Source organism: Microcaecilia unicolor, chromosome 1 (assembly GCF_901765095.1).
Source record: "Microcaecilia unicolor chromosome 1, aMicUni1.1, whole genome shotgun sequence".
Taxonomy (NCBI): Eukaryota; Metazoa; Chordata; class Amphibia; order Gymnophiona; family Siphonopidae; genus Microcaecilia; species Microcaecilia unicolor.
In genome coordinates this window covers 719,932,674-719,948,591 of record NC_044031.1, presented here as the reverse complement: position 1 = coordinate 719,948,591, position 15,918 = coordinate 719,932,674, and the positions used below count along the sequence as shown (strand labels likewise).

The 15,918-nt window shown below is 46.2% G+C and overlaps 1 protein-coding gene across 2 annotated transcripts in view; it reads left to right on the top strand.

Annotated features, from left to right (window-relative positions):
* COPS2 (COP9 signalosome subunit 2) overlaps positions 1-15,918 on the top strand; it is a 55,206-nt gene that overhangs the window by 16,481 nt on the left and 22,807 nt on the right. For both annotated transcript variants that reach the window (XM_030189566.1, XM_030189567.1), the window contains exon 7: positions 14,696-14,870. In XM_030189566.1, the coding sequence (XP_030045426.1) occupies positions 14,696-14,870 (175 nt within the window). The remainder of the gene's footprint in view (positions 1-14,695; positions 14,871-15,918) is intronic.

Sequence of the window (15,918 nt, the reverse complement as noted above, 5' to 3'; positions counted from 1 at the left end):
TTATTTTATAGGGTCAAGTACGTAAGTATTACCATACTGGGACAGACCGAATGGAGCCCAGCATCCTGTTTCCAACAAATGGCCGATCTAGGTTACAAGTACCTGGCAAGATCCTAAAACAGTACAATACATTTTATGCTGCTTATCCTAAAAATAACCAGTGGATTTTCCCCAAGTCCATTATAATAATGGCTTATGAACATTTCTTTTAGGAAGCGGTACAAACCTTTTTTAAAATCCTGCTAAGCTAACTGCTTTTACTACATTGTCTGGCAACGAATTCCAGAGTTTAATTACACATTGAGAAGGAAATATTTTCTCCGATTCGTTTTAAATTTACTACTTTGTAGCTGTACTGTTTTGGGATTTTGCAAGGTATTTGTAACCTGGATTGGCCACTGTTGGAAACCACCACCATGACCTTGGTAGACGTTCTTAGAGGCGTGATGAGACCAAAGGGCTTGATAGTCATTTGGTCTTTCCCGTATGGCAACACTTATTTACTTATTCTTTTTAAAAGTTAGATAGACATTAAACACTCAATTGTGCATTTCAACATTGCTGACTTTCTGCCTGTGCCAAAAATGTTTTTAGATCATTCAATTCTACTTTTTCAGTTAAATGAGATAGGTATTAATGGGAAAATATTGAGTTGGTTTGAATTATTTTTGAAGACCAGATCTTACTATGTCAAAGGGAAAACTGGTAAATCATCTAGTTGAAGTCCTGGATCCGGAGTGCCTCAGGGATCACCGCTTTCGCCCTCTCTGTGTAATATATATTTGAGTTCTTTTGGCAATTATTTTTCAGTTAGCATGATAATCTGTGTTATCTTATATAGATGATATTTTTCTTTTATGTCCAGTACTGGAAAGTCTTGTTGATACTTTAAAGTCCATTAGGTATTATATTTCTGTTATAGATAATTGGGCCACTAGATATATTTTTTAAGTTAAATAAGCAAAAAATTAAAATGCTTTGCTTTAGAGATGTCTATAATTCCTGTGAAGTTTAGTAACATTGGATACAGGTGAAATTCTGAAAATAGAGGATCATTCAAGAAGATTGGGTATAATCCTAGATTCGGGCTTATGGTTTGATAGACAAGTAAATGCCCATAGCAAAAGATTTTTAATGTTAAGGCAATTAAGGGCAATAAAATCAAATATCCAACAGGAGGACTTTAAGGTTCTAGCCCAGGCAGTTTTGCTGCCTCAGTTGGATATAATTCGTTATATCTTCTGGTTACCAGAAATTTACATAATTTTTTGCTGTTGATGCAGAATACTGCTGTCAGGATGGTTTGTGGGTTGAGTTGTTTTGATAGTGTCTCTTTTTCTATGCATGACCTTTATTGGTTACTAAAACGTCGGTGTTTAAATTTGGAATGGTTAGGAGAATTACTTATTGTTCCATCTGCTAGCAGAAAATTGGGTTTGTGAGAACTTACAAAATTAGTTTTTTTTAAATCTTTAAATAATATTCATTTTAAAACTATTATTGAGATACTTTTATCTCCCACAAGGCCACAAGCACAGTTTTGAATAAATTTCAGAGCGATAACACAGTGGGAGGTGGTGACAATAGACATTAGCAAGTTGAGTTGGGGAGCTCATTACAAATTCTGTCTGGCACATGGTTTCTGGATGAAACAGGAGTCTCGGTGGTCAATAAACCGCTTGGAGCTCAGGGCTGTACAGAATGCCTTATGCGACTTCACTCCCTTTTTGGCAGGGGCCCCAGTCCAAGTTTCCTCCGACAATGCGATGGTGGTGGCTTATATTGAATAAGCAAGGCAAGACCCATAGTCATCTGTCGTCGGTGGAGGTGTCCTCCCTCATGAGTCGAGTGGAGAAAATTCTCTGCTTGTCTGCAGCTCACATTGTGGGGGTCCTTGAATGTGAAGGCAGACTTTCCCAGCAGGCACTCATTTGACCTGGGAGAATGGGAGCTATTCAGCCAGAGGTTTCAGCTGATAGTGGACCTATGGTGTTCTATGCTTCTGAACTTGATGGTATCAAGAAGGCAAGTCAAAGTTCCCAAGTTCTTCAGCTGTGTGAAAGAACCAGGCTCAGTGGGGATCGATACCCTTGCCAGAGACACATCTACTGTATGTCTTCCCTCCTTGGCCCATGGTACGCCATATGTTGAAAAGGATCGCATTGCACCAGGGTCAAATAATTCTCGTAATGTTGGATTGACCGCAGAGGCAGTGCTATGCAGACCTGATTCGCCTGCTGGACAGGGAGTCCTCTCTGTCTTCCACAGGTATGCGGCCTCCTGAAGCAAAGTCCAGTGATCATGGAGGATCCATGCTCTTTCGTCAGTGGCGTAGCTCCCCAATAGATTTGGATAAAAACGGCGCCTATTTTGCTGCTGGACCACTCCTTTCACTGATCTCTCTTCCTCCCCTTTCTCCTGATCATCTTCTTACAGCTTGCAAGTTCAGCGGTAGAGCAGCAGCAGTATTAGCTGTAAGAACAAAGTGAAAGCACGCAGGACCATTTTCCTGTATGCACCACTGCTGCTCTGCTCTGCCCGTCACGTGGCATGCCCCTCTGATCTTTCCCCTACTTTCCAACTCACGGTTCAGGCAAGCGCACCCCTGTTCCTCTGGACATGCTGTTGGCACGTCGCGATCATGCGCCCAAGTGCAATCTTATTTGCTGACTGCAGGGGAGGCATGCAGGCATTGGCTATGGCAAGCGCAGGGGCTGTTTTGTTTTTCCCCGCGCCTCCCTCCCTCAATGCTTGTCTGTTGTCTGTGTTTTTGGCCCTCCTTCCAGAGCTGTGGCTGTCCAGCTCCCAGCCCTGATGCTGCTGCTGAGGAGGCTGTTGTTGCTTTTGCTCAGGTTGGCACAGGTACTCATTGTTAGTTATGGATTGTGACTGAGGCAGATTCCTGGGTCAGAGGGAGCATGACTGACAGAGCAGCAGTGGCATGTGCATGCATGCAGGAAAATGGTCCCGCGTATGCTTTCACTTTGTTTTTACTGCAAATACCACGCTGCTCTTCCGCCAAACTTGAAAGATGTTAAAGAAAATGATCGGGAGAGAAAGGGGATGACGCTGAATGTTGGGGTGAAGAGACAGACAAAAGAGATAAGAAATTCAGAAATAAAGTGATTTTTGATGAGCGTGATGGGGTGATACTTGATGGGGGGGAGGGGAACAGACAGAAACTGCACCATGCAGGATGGGGTAGCAGAGAGAGAGAGTAAAGGTAGAGAGAGATATGGGGTGATGATTGGGGGGGGGGGGGGGGGGCAGAGACTGCACCATGCTGGATGGGATAGCAGAGAGAGAGAGATGGGGTGATACTTGATTTGAAGGGGGGGGGGGGGGGGGAGACAGAGACTTCACCATGCTGGATGAGGTACCAGAGATAGAGAGTAATACTGGATGAGAAGAAGAGAGATAGTGATGCTGGGGGGGTGGGGGGAGAGACAGGATAATGATGGAAGCGGATATGGGATGATGCTGGCAGGGCCGTGCCTAGGGTCTCTGGCGCCCCCCTGCAGACTATCAATTGGCGCCCCCCCCCCCCCCCCGTGAAAATGATCACGCCCCCCCCCCCCCATGAAAATGATCGCTCACCACTTGCCACACTGAAAGGAATTGTCAGCAATATTCTTAGAAACAAATTGGTATACATTGCAAAATAAGATAGCAGATGTAAATTCTCAAAGTGGACATATTCCAAATGCTAAAATGAAAATAAAATGATTTTTTTTCTACCTTTGTTGTCTGGTGACTTTCTTTTTTCAATCATGCTGGTCCAGTATCTGATTCTGCTGCTATCTGTCCTCTTAACTCCATTTCCAGGGCTTCCTTTCCATTTATTTCTTTACTTTTCTCCTTTCTTCTTCATTTCTTGCTCTATATCCATTTCCAGCAATTTCTCCTCTCTCCCTGGGTCCTGCCCTCCCATCCATGTCCATTCTTGTCCCTCTCTGCCCTTCCCTCCTCCATCCATAGCCAGCAATCCTCCTCTCTCCCCTCCCCTCCATTTCCAGCAATTTGTCCTCTCCCTGGGCCCCCATGTCCATCCTTGTCCCTCTCTGCCCTTCCCTCCTCCATCCATAGCCAGCAATCCTCTCTCCCCTCCCCTTCCAGCAATTTGTCCTCTCCCTGGGCCCTGCCCTCCCATCGATGCCTCTCTGCCCTCCCATCCATGCCTCTCTGCCCTTCCCTCCGCGCCCTGGGGCCTTTAAATCTTTTACTTCTGGTCGCAGCAGCGTCAGTGAAAGCGGAGCGCTGCCGACATCTCCCTTCCCTTTGCGCTCTTGGTTCCCTCAGTGTCCGCCTTCTTCTGACGTCAGAAGAAGGCGGGACACTGAGGGAACCAACGAGTGCAAGGGAAGGGAGACGTCGGCAGCAGTGGCGTAGCTAGGGTAGTTGACACCCGGGGCCGGTCATTTTTTTTAACACCCCCCCCCCCCAAATCCAGTACTAGGCATACCGAGAATACAAAACACGACCTATAGAGCAATTTTACCATACCATAAGCAGTCGTTTCTATGAGTCACACAAGGAAAAGGAAAGCATCTTAAGCACTACAGTGAGCACTAGAACATCAATTCACCTATTGTAAAACGAAACCAGACAGAATAGTACAGATCGTCGATCCTGCACAGTCAATGCCAACTGAAAGCCATGTCTTTTTCACAAACACAGATACACCCTAATCCACTATAGAATAAGTAATCATAAACTTTCTATTTAGACAAAAATTAAACTGAACCCCCAATGCCAGACTCTGCATACAATGCAACGCCACAGAAACAGAAAATGTCTCCTAGTACTGTGCAAAATATAAAGACAGCAGATGTAAATTTGAAAAAACTAACAAATACCAATCACCACTTTACAAATTAACAAATAGAAATAAAACAAATACAGAAAATAAAATAATACCATTTTATTGGACTAATACATTTAACTTCCAGAGGCCAAAATCTCCTTCCTCAGGTCAATACAGTATAGTGCTGTTACAGTATCCTATCCTGATCTGAGGAAGGGGGTTTTGTTCTCTGAAAGTTAAGTCAAAATGTATTAAAATTAGTCCAATAAAAAGATTACCTTATTTACATGTTCTATTTATAAACATTTATTAATACAGCTAAAATACTATATCCTAAAGCAAAATAATAAAAATATATATTTACAGTTTGTTGTCTTTGGTTTCTGCTTTCCTCATCTTCTTTTCACCGTCTTCCTTCCATCCAGCATCTGTCTTCGCTCTCTCTCTGCCATCCAGTGTCTGCCCTCTCTAATGTGCCTTCCATCCACATCTGCCCTCTATTTCTGCCCCTTCCATCCACCATCTGCCCCAGTCTGCCATCTCTCTCTCCCCCTTCCATCCACCATCTGCCCTCTCTCTCTCCTTTCCCTCCAGCATTTGCCCTCTATCTCTGCCCCTTCCATCCACTGTCTGCTCTTTCACTCCCTTCTATCCACTGTCTGCCCTTTCTCTCTGCTCCTTCGATTCACCATTTGCCCTCTCTCTTTCCCCCTCCCATCCATTCAGGGTCTGCCCTCCCTCTCACTCCCCATTCCATCCAGGATCTATCCCCCCTCTCTCAATGCCCCCTCTTTTCGGCTCCCAGTTCCCACCTGCGGCTGCCCCTAGTTCCAGATCCATTGATTCTCCCATCCACCTCTGCCCCAGGCATGACCCCATTCTCCCTCCTGCTCACTTCAGACCCCAGTTCCAGATCCATGCCCCTTCTCCCATCTGTCTCCCACCCAGTCCCTTCTGCTATCCAAGTGCCCCCACCCTCACCCCATCTGTCTCCCACCCAGTCCCTTCTGCCCATCCAAGTCCCCCTCACCCCATCTGTCTCCCACCCAGTTCCTTCTGCCCATCTGAGTCCCCCTCACCCCATCTGTCTCCCACCCAGTCCCTTCTGCTATCCAAGTGCCCCCACCCTCACCCCATTTGTCTCCCAACCAGTCCCTTCTGCTATCCATGTGCCCCCCCCACCCTCACCCCCACCCTCACCCCATCTGTCTCCCACCCAGTCCCTTCTGCCCATCCGAGTCCCCCTCACCCCATCTGGCTCCCACCCAGTCCCTTCTGCTATCCAAGTGCCCCCCACCCTCACCCTGTCTCCCACCCAGTCCCTTCTGCCCATCCGAGTCCCCCTCACCTCATCTGTCTCCCACCCAGTCCCTTCTGCTATCCAAATGCCCCCCACCCTCACCCCATCTGTCTCCCACCCAGTCCCTTCTGCCCATCCGAGTCCCCCTCACCCCATCTGGCTCCCACCCAGTCCCTTCTGCTATCCAAGTGCCCCCCACCCTCACCCCATCTGTCTCCCACCCAGTCCCTTCTGCCCATCCGAGTCCCCCTCACCCCATCTGTCTCCCACCTAGTCCCTTCTGCTATCCAAGTGCCCCCCACCCTCACCCCATCTGTCTCCCACCCAGTCCCTTCTGCCCATCCGAGTCCCCCTCACCCCATCTGGCTCCCACCCAGTCCCTTCTGCTATCCAAGTGCCCCTCACTCTCACCCCATCTGTCTCCCACCCAGTCCCTTCTGCCCATCCGAGTCCCCCTCACCCCATCTGTGTCCCACCCAGTCCCTTCTGCTATCCAAGTGCCCCCACCCTCACCCTATCATCTGTCTCCCACCCAGTCCCTTCTGCCCATCCGAGTCCCCCTCACCCCATCTGTCTCCCACCCAGTCCCTTCTGCTATCCAAGTGCCCCGCACCCTCACCCCATCATATGTCTCCCACCCAGTCCCTTCTGCCCATCCGAGTCCCCCTCACCCCATCTGTCTCCCACCTAGTCCCTTCTGCTATCCAAGTGCCCCCCACCCTCACCCCATCTGTCTCCCACCCAGTCCCTTCTGCCCATCCGAGTCCCCCTCACCCCATCTGGCTCCCACCCAGTCCCTTCTGCTATCCAAGTGCCCCTCACTCTCACCCCATCTGTCTCCCACCCAGTCCCTTCTGCCCATCCGAGTTCCCCTCACCCCATCTGTCTCCCACCCAGTCCCTTCTGCTATCCGAGTCCCCCCCCACCTTCACCCCATCTGTCCCCCACCCTCACCCTGCCTCGTCTTCTCCCTGCCACCCGGTCTTTAAAAATAAATTGCCGACGCGATAGGGAGCGCAGCACCTCGTGTGCAAGTAAAAGAAGCGGATCCGATCATCTCATTGGGCCTTCCTTCACTGTCCCGCCCTAGAGGAAATAGGAAGTTGCGTTAGAGGAGGGCGGGACAGTGAGGGAAGGCCCAATGAGATGATCGGATCCGCTTCTTTTACTTGCACACGAGGTGCTGCGCTCGCTATTCGCGTCGGCAATTTATTTTTAAAGGGCTGGTGCGGGGGAGGGGCTGCCAGGAAGAAGAGCAGCGGGAGCGGCGGCACCCCCCTTTCTGATGACACTCGGGGCGGACCGCCCCCATCGCCCCGCCCTTGCTGGTCGGCAGCGCTTTCACTGACGCTGCTGCGACCCAGGTAAAATATTTAAAGGCCTTTGCGGCGCGGGGCGAGGGTAAGCACCGCGGCGGCGCCCTCCAGAGGTGGGCGCCCCCCTGCGGCGCTTACCTCGCTTACCGCATCGGCACGGCCCTGGATGCTGGATGGGGAGGAAGATTAAGAGATGGATGGGGAATGAGAGACAGGGTGATGGTGGATGGGAAGAGAGAGATGGGGGGTGAAAGGGAGATGATGCTGGGTGCGGGGCGGGAAGAGAGACAAACAGGGTGATGCTGTATGGGGGAGCAGAGAGGGTGATTTTGGATAGGGAGGAAGAGGGTGAGATGCTGGATGGGGGAAGACTGGGCAAGTCACTTAACCCTCCATTGCCCCAGGTACAAATAAGTACCTGTATACAATATGTAAGCCGCATTGAGCCTGCCATGAGTGGGAAAGCATGGGGTACAAATGTAACAAAACAAAAAAAGAGAGAGAGACAGGGAGATGGTGGATGGGATGAGAGATAGATGGGGTGAAGCTGAATTGGGTGGAAGAGAGAGAGAGAGCAATGATGGATGGGGAAGAGAGACAGAGATCACAATGCTGGATGGGGGAGAAGAGAAAAAGACCTAATGCTGAATGGGGTAGGAGAGAGAGATACGGGGCAATTCTGGATAACTGGGAAGAGAGAGAAAGATGGGGCAATGCTGGCTATGGGGAAATGAGAGAGAGACAGAAAGAGAGATGGGGTGATGCTGGTTGGCAGGGGAAGAAAGAGATAGATAGAGAGTGTAGATGCTGCATTTAGGTGGGGAAGAGAAAGAGATACTAAGAGGAGATGCATAGTGGAGGGGGGAGAGAAAGAAAGGAAGAGGAGATGTTATATGATGGGGAAAGAGTTAAAGACTAGGGAATAAGAGAAAGGGGAATGGATGGGCTTGGGTGAGGGAAAATATGGAAAAACTAGTGGGAAAGGCCCGTTTCTGGCGGTGATGAAACGGGCCCTAGCCGGCACCGGACTCCCTTCCCCTCCCCTTACGCTTGTCTTCCTGGTGGTCTAGAGGTACCTGTTCGGTCGGGGCAGGAAAGAAAGAGCCCCCTCTTTCCTGCCCGTAGCGGTGCTGATTGCTTCCTTGCTGCTGCATCGTGTTGGAGTCCGGCTCTCGGCGTTTAAAAATGGCCGCCGTGAGTTGAAGTCTTGCGAGGCAGCTTCAACTCTCGGCGGCCATTTTGATTCGCCGAGAGCCGGACTCAGACACGATGCAGCCGGGCAGCTAGCAGCAGCGCTCCGGGCAGGATAGCGGGGTTTCCTTCGTTCCTGCCCGAGTGAACAGGTACCGCTAGACCACCAGGGATAGTGGCGTAAGGGGATGGGAGGTGACAGGGGGGAGGGAAGGTGTTGAGGGGAAGAGTGTGTTACCAGGGGCGTGCCGGTACCTTCAAAGGGGCGTGGCGATGTGTTGAAAGGGGCCGGGGTGCTGGTCACGTCGGCGTTTACGTCTGGGATGTTCCCTACTGCTCCCCGTTCGTTGATTTGCCTTTTTTTCGTGTTCCGCCCTCGACGTCATCACGTGTGACGCGAGGGCGGGGCCTGCCGACATGGTGAGTGTTGTGGCTTCACCACCATGAAGTTACGAACCTGTGTGTGAGTGCCTGCAGTGACGTCAGTGTCCTCAGAACGTTGAGGGTGTGTTTTATTATAGTAGATGTAGGTAGATTCAGTGGAAAAAAAAAGGGAGATTAAAGACCGGATAGTAAGAATGAATAAAATGTAAATGGACAGAAGCTGAAAGATGAGTGTCAGACATGAATGTAGTGGAGGAAATATAGAAGACAGGAGAGAGAAAAAAGAAATGGACAGAAAACCCTGGCAAGAGAGTTAAGAGAAGACTGAAGAAAGCAGAAACCAGAGAAACTAAATGGCCAGACAAAGGTAGAAAAGGAATTTTATTTGTAATTCAGATTAAATTAGTGTGGTAACCACATTAGGTCTTCTTTTACAAAGCTGTGCAAGCGATTCCTGCGTGGCAAATAAGAGGAAGTCTATTGAAATTGAATGGGCTTCCTCTCATTTGCTGCTCCGGGAATTGCTAGTGCGGTTTAGTAAAAGAGACCCTTAGAGGGGCATAATTGAATGAAAACATCTATCTCCATGGGCATTTATCTCCGAGAACGGGTCCGTGAAGGGGCGGACTGAACCGTATTTTTGAAAAAAATAGACGTCCATGTTTTATTCGACAATTTGTGAGCTGGGCGTTTTTGTTTTTCAGTGATAATGGAAAATGAAAGCGCCCAGCTCAAAAACGAATAAATCCAAGGCATTTGTTCGTGGGAGGGACCAGGATTCATAGTGCACTGGTCCCCCTCACATGCCAGGACACCAACCGGGCACCCTAGGGGGCACTTTTACAAAAACAAAAAAAAAGGTAAAAGAGCTCCCAGGTGCATAGTACCCTTCCCTTGTGTGTTGAGCCCCCCAAATCCCCCTCAAAACCCACTGCTCACAAGTCTACACCATTACTATAGCCCTAAGGGGTGAAGGGGGGCACCTACATGTGGGTACAGTGGGTTTGGGGGGGTTGGATGACTAAGCATTAAGCAGAACAATTGTAACAGGTGGGGGGGGGGGGGGATGGGCCTGGGTCCACCTGCCTGAAGTCCACTGCACCCCCTAACAACTGCTCCAGGGACCTGCATACTGCTGCCAGGGAGGTGGGTATGACATTTGAGGCTGAAAATAAAAAGTTGTGAAACATCATTTTTTGTGGTGGGAGGGGGTTAGTGACCACTGGGGGAGTCAGGGGAGGTCATCCCTGATTCCCTCTGGGGGTAATCTGGTCATTTAGGGTACTTTTTGGGGCCTTATTCGTGAAAAAACAGGGTCCAGGAAAAGTGCCCTAAATTCTAGCTACAAACGCATACTTTTTTTTCCATTATCGGCGAAAGGCGCCCATCTCTCCTCGGCCGATAACCACGCCCCAGTTCCACCTTCGCCACGCCTCCGACACCCCCCCGTCAACTTTGTACGCTTCCGCGATGGAGTGCAGTTGAAAACGTCCAAAATCGGCTTTCCATTATACTGATTTATTCGTTTTTGTGAGATAAACGTCTATCTCCCGATTTGGGTTGAAATCTAGGCGTTTTTCTCTTTCAATTATAAGGTGGTTAGTCAACTCCAAAAGGTAATAAAAATTTTAAAAAAATTTAAATGGAAAATTAGGTGATACTTTTTATTGGACCAACTTAATATATTTTTTGACCAGCTTTCAGAAGCCAAACCCACCTTCCTCAGGTCAGGACAGTATACCATAAAAGCATTATACCACCCTGGCCTGAGGAAAGAAGTTTTGGTCTTTGAAAGCTAATCAAAAAATGTATTAAGTTAGTGCAATGAAAATATATCACCTTTATGTTCTGTTTTTTTGCTTTATTTGTATTTGTTAATTTCTAATGTAGTGATTGGAATATATCAGTTTTGAAATTTGCAGCTGCTATCTTTGTTTTGCACACATCACTGTTTCTTTTTTTTCTGGTGTTGTAATGTATGCAATGTCTGGCTGCTTGGAGGTACAGATTAATTTTTGTCTATATATTTGTATTTTTAGGTTATGGTTACTTATTCTGTATATGATGAGGATCTGTATGTTCTGTGTGTGTGAAGGAGGCTAGGTATTCTGTTAACCACTGAATGTCTGTGTAGGATCAGTCTGATTTAATCTGGCTGTTAATCTTTTTCAATAGGTATATTGATGTTCCAGTGCCCACTACAATATTTATGTTGCTGCTTTTTCCTAGGTAGACCCTTGTTTTGAGATTCATAGATGTTTCTATTATGGTATGATAGAGTTGCTCTACAGTTCCTAATGAATGACTTTTGTAGGTTTTTATATTACTTCACAATATGCCTGGTACTGGATGTTGGGTTTATATTTAGCTCATACCTCTCATAGTAGTAGCTTAAAGTGAGTTGCATTCATGTACAACAGGTATTTTCCTGTCCCTAGAGGTTTACAGTCTTAAGTTTGTACAGGAGGCAATGCAGAGTTAAATAACTTGCCCACTCTCTCAAGGAGCAGCAGTGGGATGTGATCCCTGGCTTCCCTGGTTCTCAATCCACTTCTCTAACCCATTAGATAACAGTTAATATACTTTTTCCAAACATGTTTGTTAACTGTACAGTAAACTAAAGACCAGCAGATCTAAAGTGTGTTGACCATTTGGCAACTTACTAAAATATTTGATAGACTATTTTATGGTTGCCAGTAACCACAGAATTTCTGTTACAGTGCTGCTGAATTTCACTGTTCACATATCTAACAGGAAGATGCTGGAGTGGGGGCTAGGACTGACTAGGAGTCCAGTGTTAAAGTACTTACATATATTTCCAGAATACTGCAAATACTGTTCTGTTTAATAATTTGCATTATTGTGGTATATTATTTGGTTGTTTTTGGCACATAATTCTCTGGAGTGTATTCAGTGTGCATAATACCATCAGTAATAGAGATACTAGGGGGAAATAGCTGGTGCATGTGCACCAGAGACACAGCGAAGGGGTCCTTCACTGCTGTGTTCAAAAGTACCCCTACTATCCCTTTACTTCTTACGTGGGTATTGCCCCCACCCCAATCACACCCTAGCCTCCCCAGACAGCTGAGTCAGTTGACTGCATATGCCTATGAGGATTTTAACCCTCCCCTCTCTCCCAGCCCTTCAGCCTTGCACTGGCGCCTATTTTAGAAAAGTCTGCTCCCCTTGATGTCAAAACCTGGCTACTCCCTGCCTTTAGTCTTACAGCTTGGCCTTTGAAAAGGCTTGGTTGAGACAAAAAGATTATTCTGATTCGGTTATTGCTACCTTGGTTCAGGCTCCAGAAATGCTCTACATCCATGGCATATGCATGGGTGTGGTTGTTCGAGGGCTGGTATTCTGAGCGCGGACTTTCTTCCTTCTCTGCTAAGATCATGCACATCCTAGCATTTCTCCAGGCAGGTCTTCAGAAAGGATTGGTGTTAGGTTCTCTAAAAGTTTGAGTTGTGGCTTTGGCCTGTTTCAGGGGATGACTACAGAAGACGTCTCTTGCAGCCTACCTGGATATTGTTTGATTCTTGCAGGGAGCAGGCCGCTTATGGGCCTCCCTTTCATACACTGTGTCCAGAGTAGAACCTTAATTTAGTCATTCAAACTCTTCAGAAGCCTCCTTTTAAGCCACTCTGGAAGGCTTCCTTGAAAGATCTTATGCTAAAGACAGCTTTCTTGGTGGCAGTTGAGTTGGCGTGTAGGGTTTCGAAGCTTCAGGCTCTCTCTGGTCAGGATCCCTTTCTTCTCTTTTTGGAGGTGAGGTCTCCCTGTGCACGGTTCCTTCCTTTCTTCTGAAAATGGTATCGGCATTTCATCTCAACCAGTCTGTGGAGCATCCGTCCTTTCGCAGAGAGGACGAAGAGGCTCCGTATTCTTCCTTGATGCTTCTGTATCTGTGTAGAGTCCTCATTAGATATCTGAAAGTCACAAATGAGTTTCACAAATCAGACAGACTATTTGTGCTGTTTGGTAAATGGAGGCTTGGCCTTATGGCTTCCAAGCCCACAGTTGCTAAATGAGTGAAGGAGACTATCGCATCAGCTTATTTGCTTGCAGGAAAGCAGGCTCCTCAGGTTTTGCGGGCTCATTCTACGAGGGGGTACAGCGCATCCTTGGCAGAGTCTATCTTACTGTCTATGGCGGATATTTATTTTATTTGTTTTAGATATTTCTAGCCCGCCTATATTCTAAGCGGTTTCCATAAAAATCATACATATTAAAATACAAAATAACAAAAATACATCTTCATTAACATACATAACATAAAGTGCTGCACAAACTCTTCAGCTCTACATTACCCATCAGAAAAAAGCTTGAACCTAAAGCTGTGTTTTTAACATTTTCTTAAATTGCTGAAAACTAGTAGTTATACACAGCTGACCAGGCAAAGCATTCCATATAAGCGTTCCTGCGGTTGAAAAGACTGATGCTTGGTTAGTAGCATAATACACAGAAGATACAAAATGCAAATTCAAACATTTAGTGAAATCAGATCTTAAAGTCCTTCCAGATGAGAGGCCTTTGATGAGAAAACCTGATCAAAATCTATGGCATTTTACCATGAACCACTTGGTAAACAAGAGTCAAAAACTTTATACTGCACTCTGTTTCACAGGAAACCAGTGAAGTTGTTTCAACACTAGTGTTATGTTCAAATTTAGAAATGCCAGCAACCAATCTATCAGCTGCATTCTCTACTATTTGTAACACTTTAAGCCTATACTCTGGAACACCCAAATAAGGAGAGTTTCAGTAACCTATTTTTGGTTAAACCATCGCCTGACTAAAGCTCCGAAAATCACCTGGACATAACACAGGTTTTAAGCAAAACAGCATCCACAGTTGATGAAAGGCTGACTGCACCACATTTACAATTTGATCTTTCATCAAAAGCTGGGAATCCAAAATCACACCCAGTAACTTTTATCTCCTTTTGCACTGGTACACCAATTTCACCAACACGAATAGCCAAAGGCCAACAATTATCCATCATGGTCAAAGCTGCATATCTTTGGCAAGCACTACAGGGTGGATGTTGCAGCACACTCGGAAGCGAGTTTTGGGGCTTCGGTCCTCGGGGTGGTAGCGCCAGGATCCTACCCACTCTATAGATTCCTTTTGAACATCCCACAGGTTCTGGAATAGTGGAAAGCTACTTAATGGAAGGAGAAATTAGGTCTTACCTGATCATTTTATTTCCATCAGTCCTTCCCACTATTCCAGAGGCCCACCCGAGGTTTCTATTATATTTAGTTGGTGTGAAGTAATGGGTCAAATAACAACTGTCAACTTGCATGGTGCTTCCTGCCTGTCTCTTGTTCTCTACAAGTTGTCCAAAAATGAGAGAGGTTCAGACATGTTTGTGCATCTGGTTAGCAAGTTCTTTAAGGTTGTTGAGTTTATTCTGAATTTCTCCTTACTGCTTGTCTACATAAATACTGAGGAGCTGCCCTGTTTCAGCTCGGTCTTCAGTTCTCTATCTCCACCTGCTGGTTGATGGACACAGCTATCCCATGGGTTCTGGAAGGATTAATGGAAAGAAAATTATCAGGTAAGACCTAATTTCTCTTTGCTCTTTTTATGCAGGAGGCTTTAGTGACTATTTTTAGGAAAATAAGTGTCACTTATTAAAGCTACATTTCTGCATGGACTGCATAATACTAAATATTTGCTTCCTGCCTCCAGACTGATGATGGAGAAGATGACCTGAAGAAGGGAACACAACTATTGGAAATCTATGCTTTGGAAATTCAAATGTACACAGCACAGAAAAATAATAAAAAACTTAAAGCACTATATGAACAGTCATTGCACATCAAATCTGCAATCCCTCATCCGCTCATCATGGGAGTTATCAGAGGTAAGTGTGATGGTTACATGACAGATTACTGATCAAAGCAAAAATGATTACACCATTGTGGTTAATATAAATGATAAAAGAGCAGGATGAAAGATCAATTTCTTTTTTCAGGGGAAGTTATGGGAAAAACTGCAGAATGTCCATGCTAGGAAAACTTTAAGTAGACCAATTATGCTTTGCTTAACTTCTCACAAACAGATTCCCAGCAAAAGAACCATATTCTAGGAATTTTCAAGCAGTCTCTTGTATTTCAGTGTACCTCAGTAAGTATGAATTATTGAGTGATGAAAGAATTTAAGGCAAGCACGCACATCTTTCCCAGCCACATTTTAAAATATTAACTTATGGGTTGTTTTTCTTTTCTGATTTTTAAGGGAAAAAAATCTTGGATAAAATTAAGAAAGGTTGTGTCAATAATAAAGTTATTATTTTTCAAGTGCATTTGACATTTGTGTCCCTGCAGGAACTGGAGTCTCTGGTCTGCAGTCTTTTTCCAATTTTAACTGTGAAGCGATGAAATACAGTGTGTTTCTGGAAGGTCAACTTGAATGTGACTTGTTGATGTGAAACTACTTAATCTTTTTTTTTGCAAAATATCTTTAAAGGGGGTAGCTATTAAGGTACAGTAATACTCCCACAGTAAACTAAACTTTTACTGCACCTTAGTTTACTGTGGGAGTAACTCAGTACTGCAGGTTAGTGACTTACTGTACCTGAATAATCCAGTTTGTGATTAACTTCACAAGCAGCATCATACATATTGCAGCTTAATTGCTCCCAGGCCCATCTTAAAGGGGGCGGCTATTAAAAACATCTTCTCCCCCCAGCCCCCACCCGGAGCTCCTCCAACTTCTGATAGGCCCTCTAAGCATACCTGTCCAAATCCTTGGAGTCTATTAGTTCTGAAGAAGAGATCCCCAGTCACTCCTGCCCCTTCCAACGCTGGGTTCAAAATGATGCTGGTGACTTTGAGACTATTGCTGGCTCCATTTTGAGCACAGTACTGGCAGAGGCAGGAACGACTGGGGATCTGTCCTGCCCTTGAACT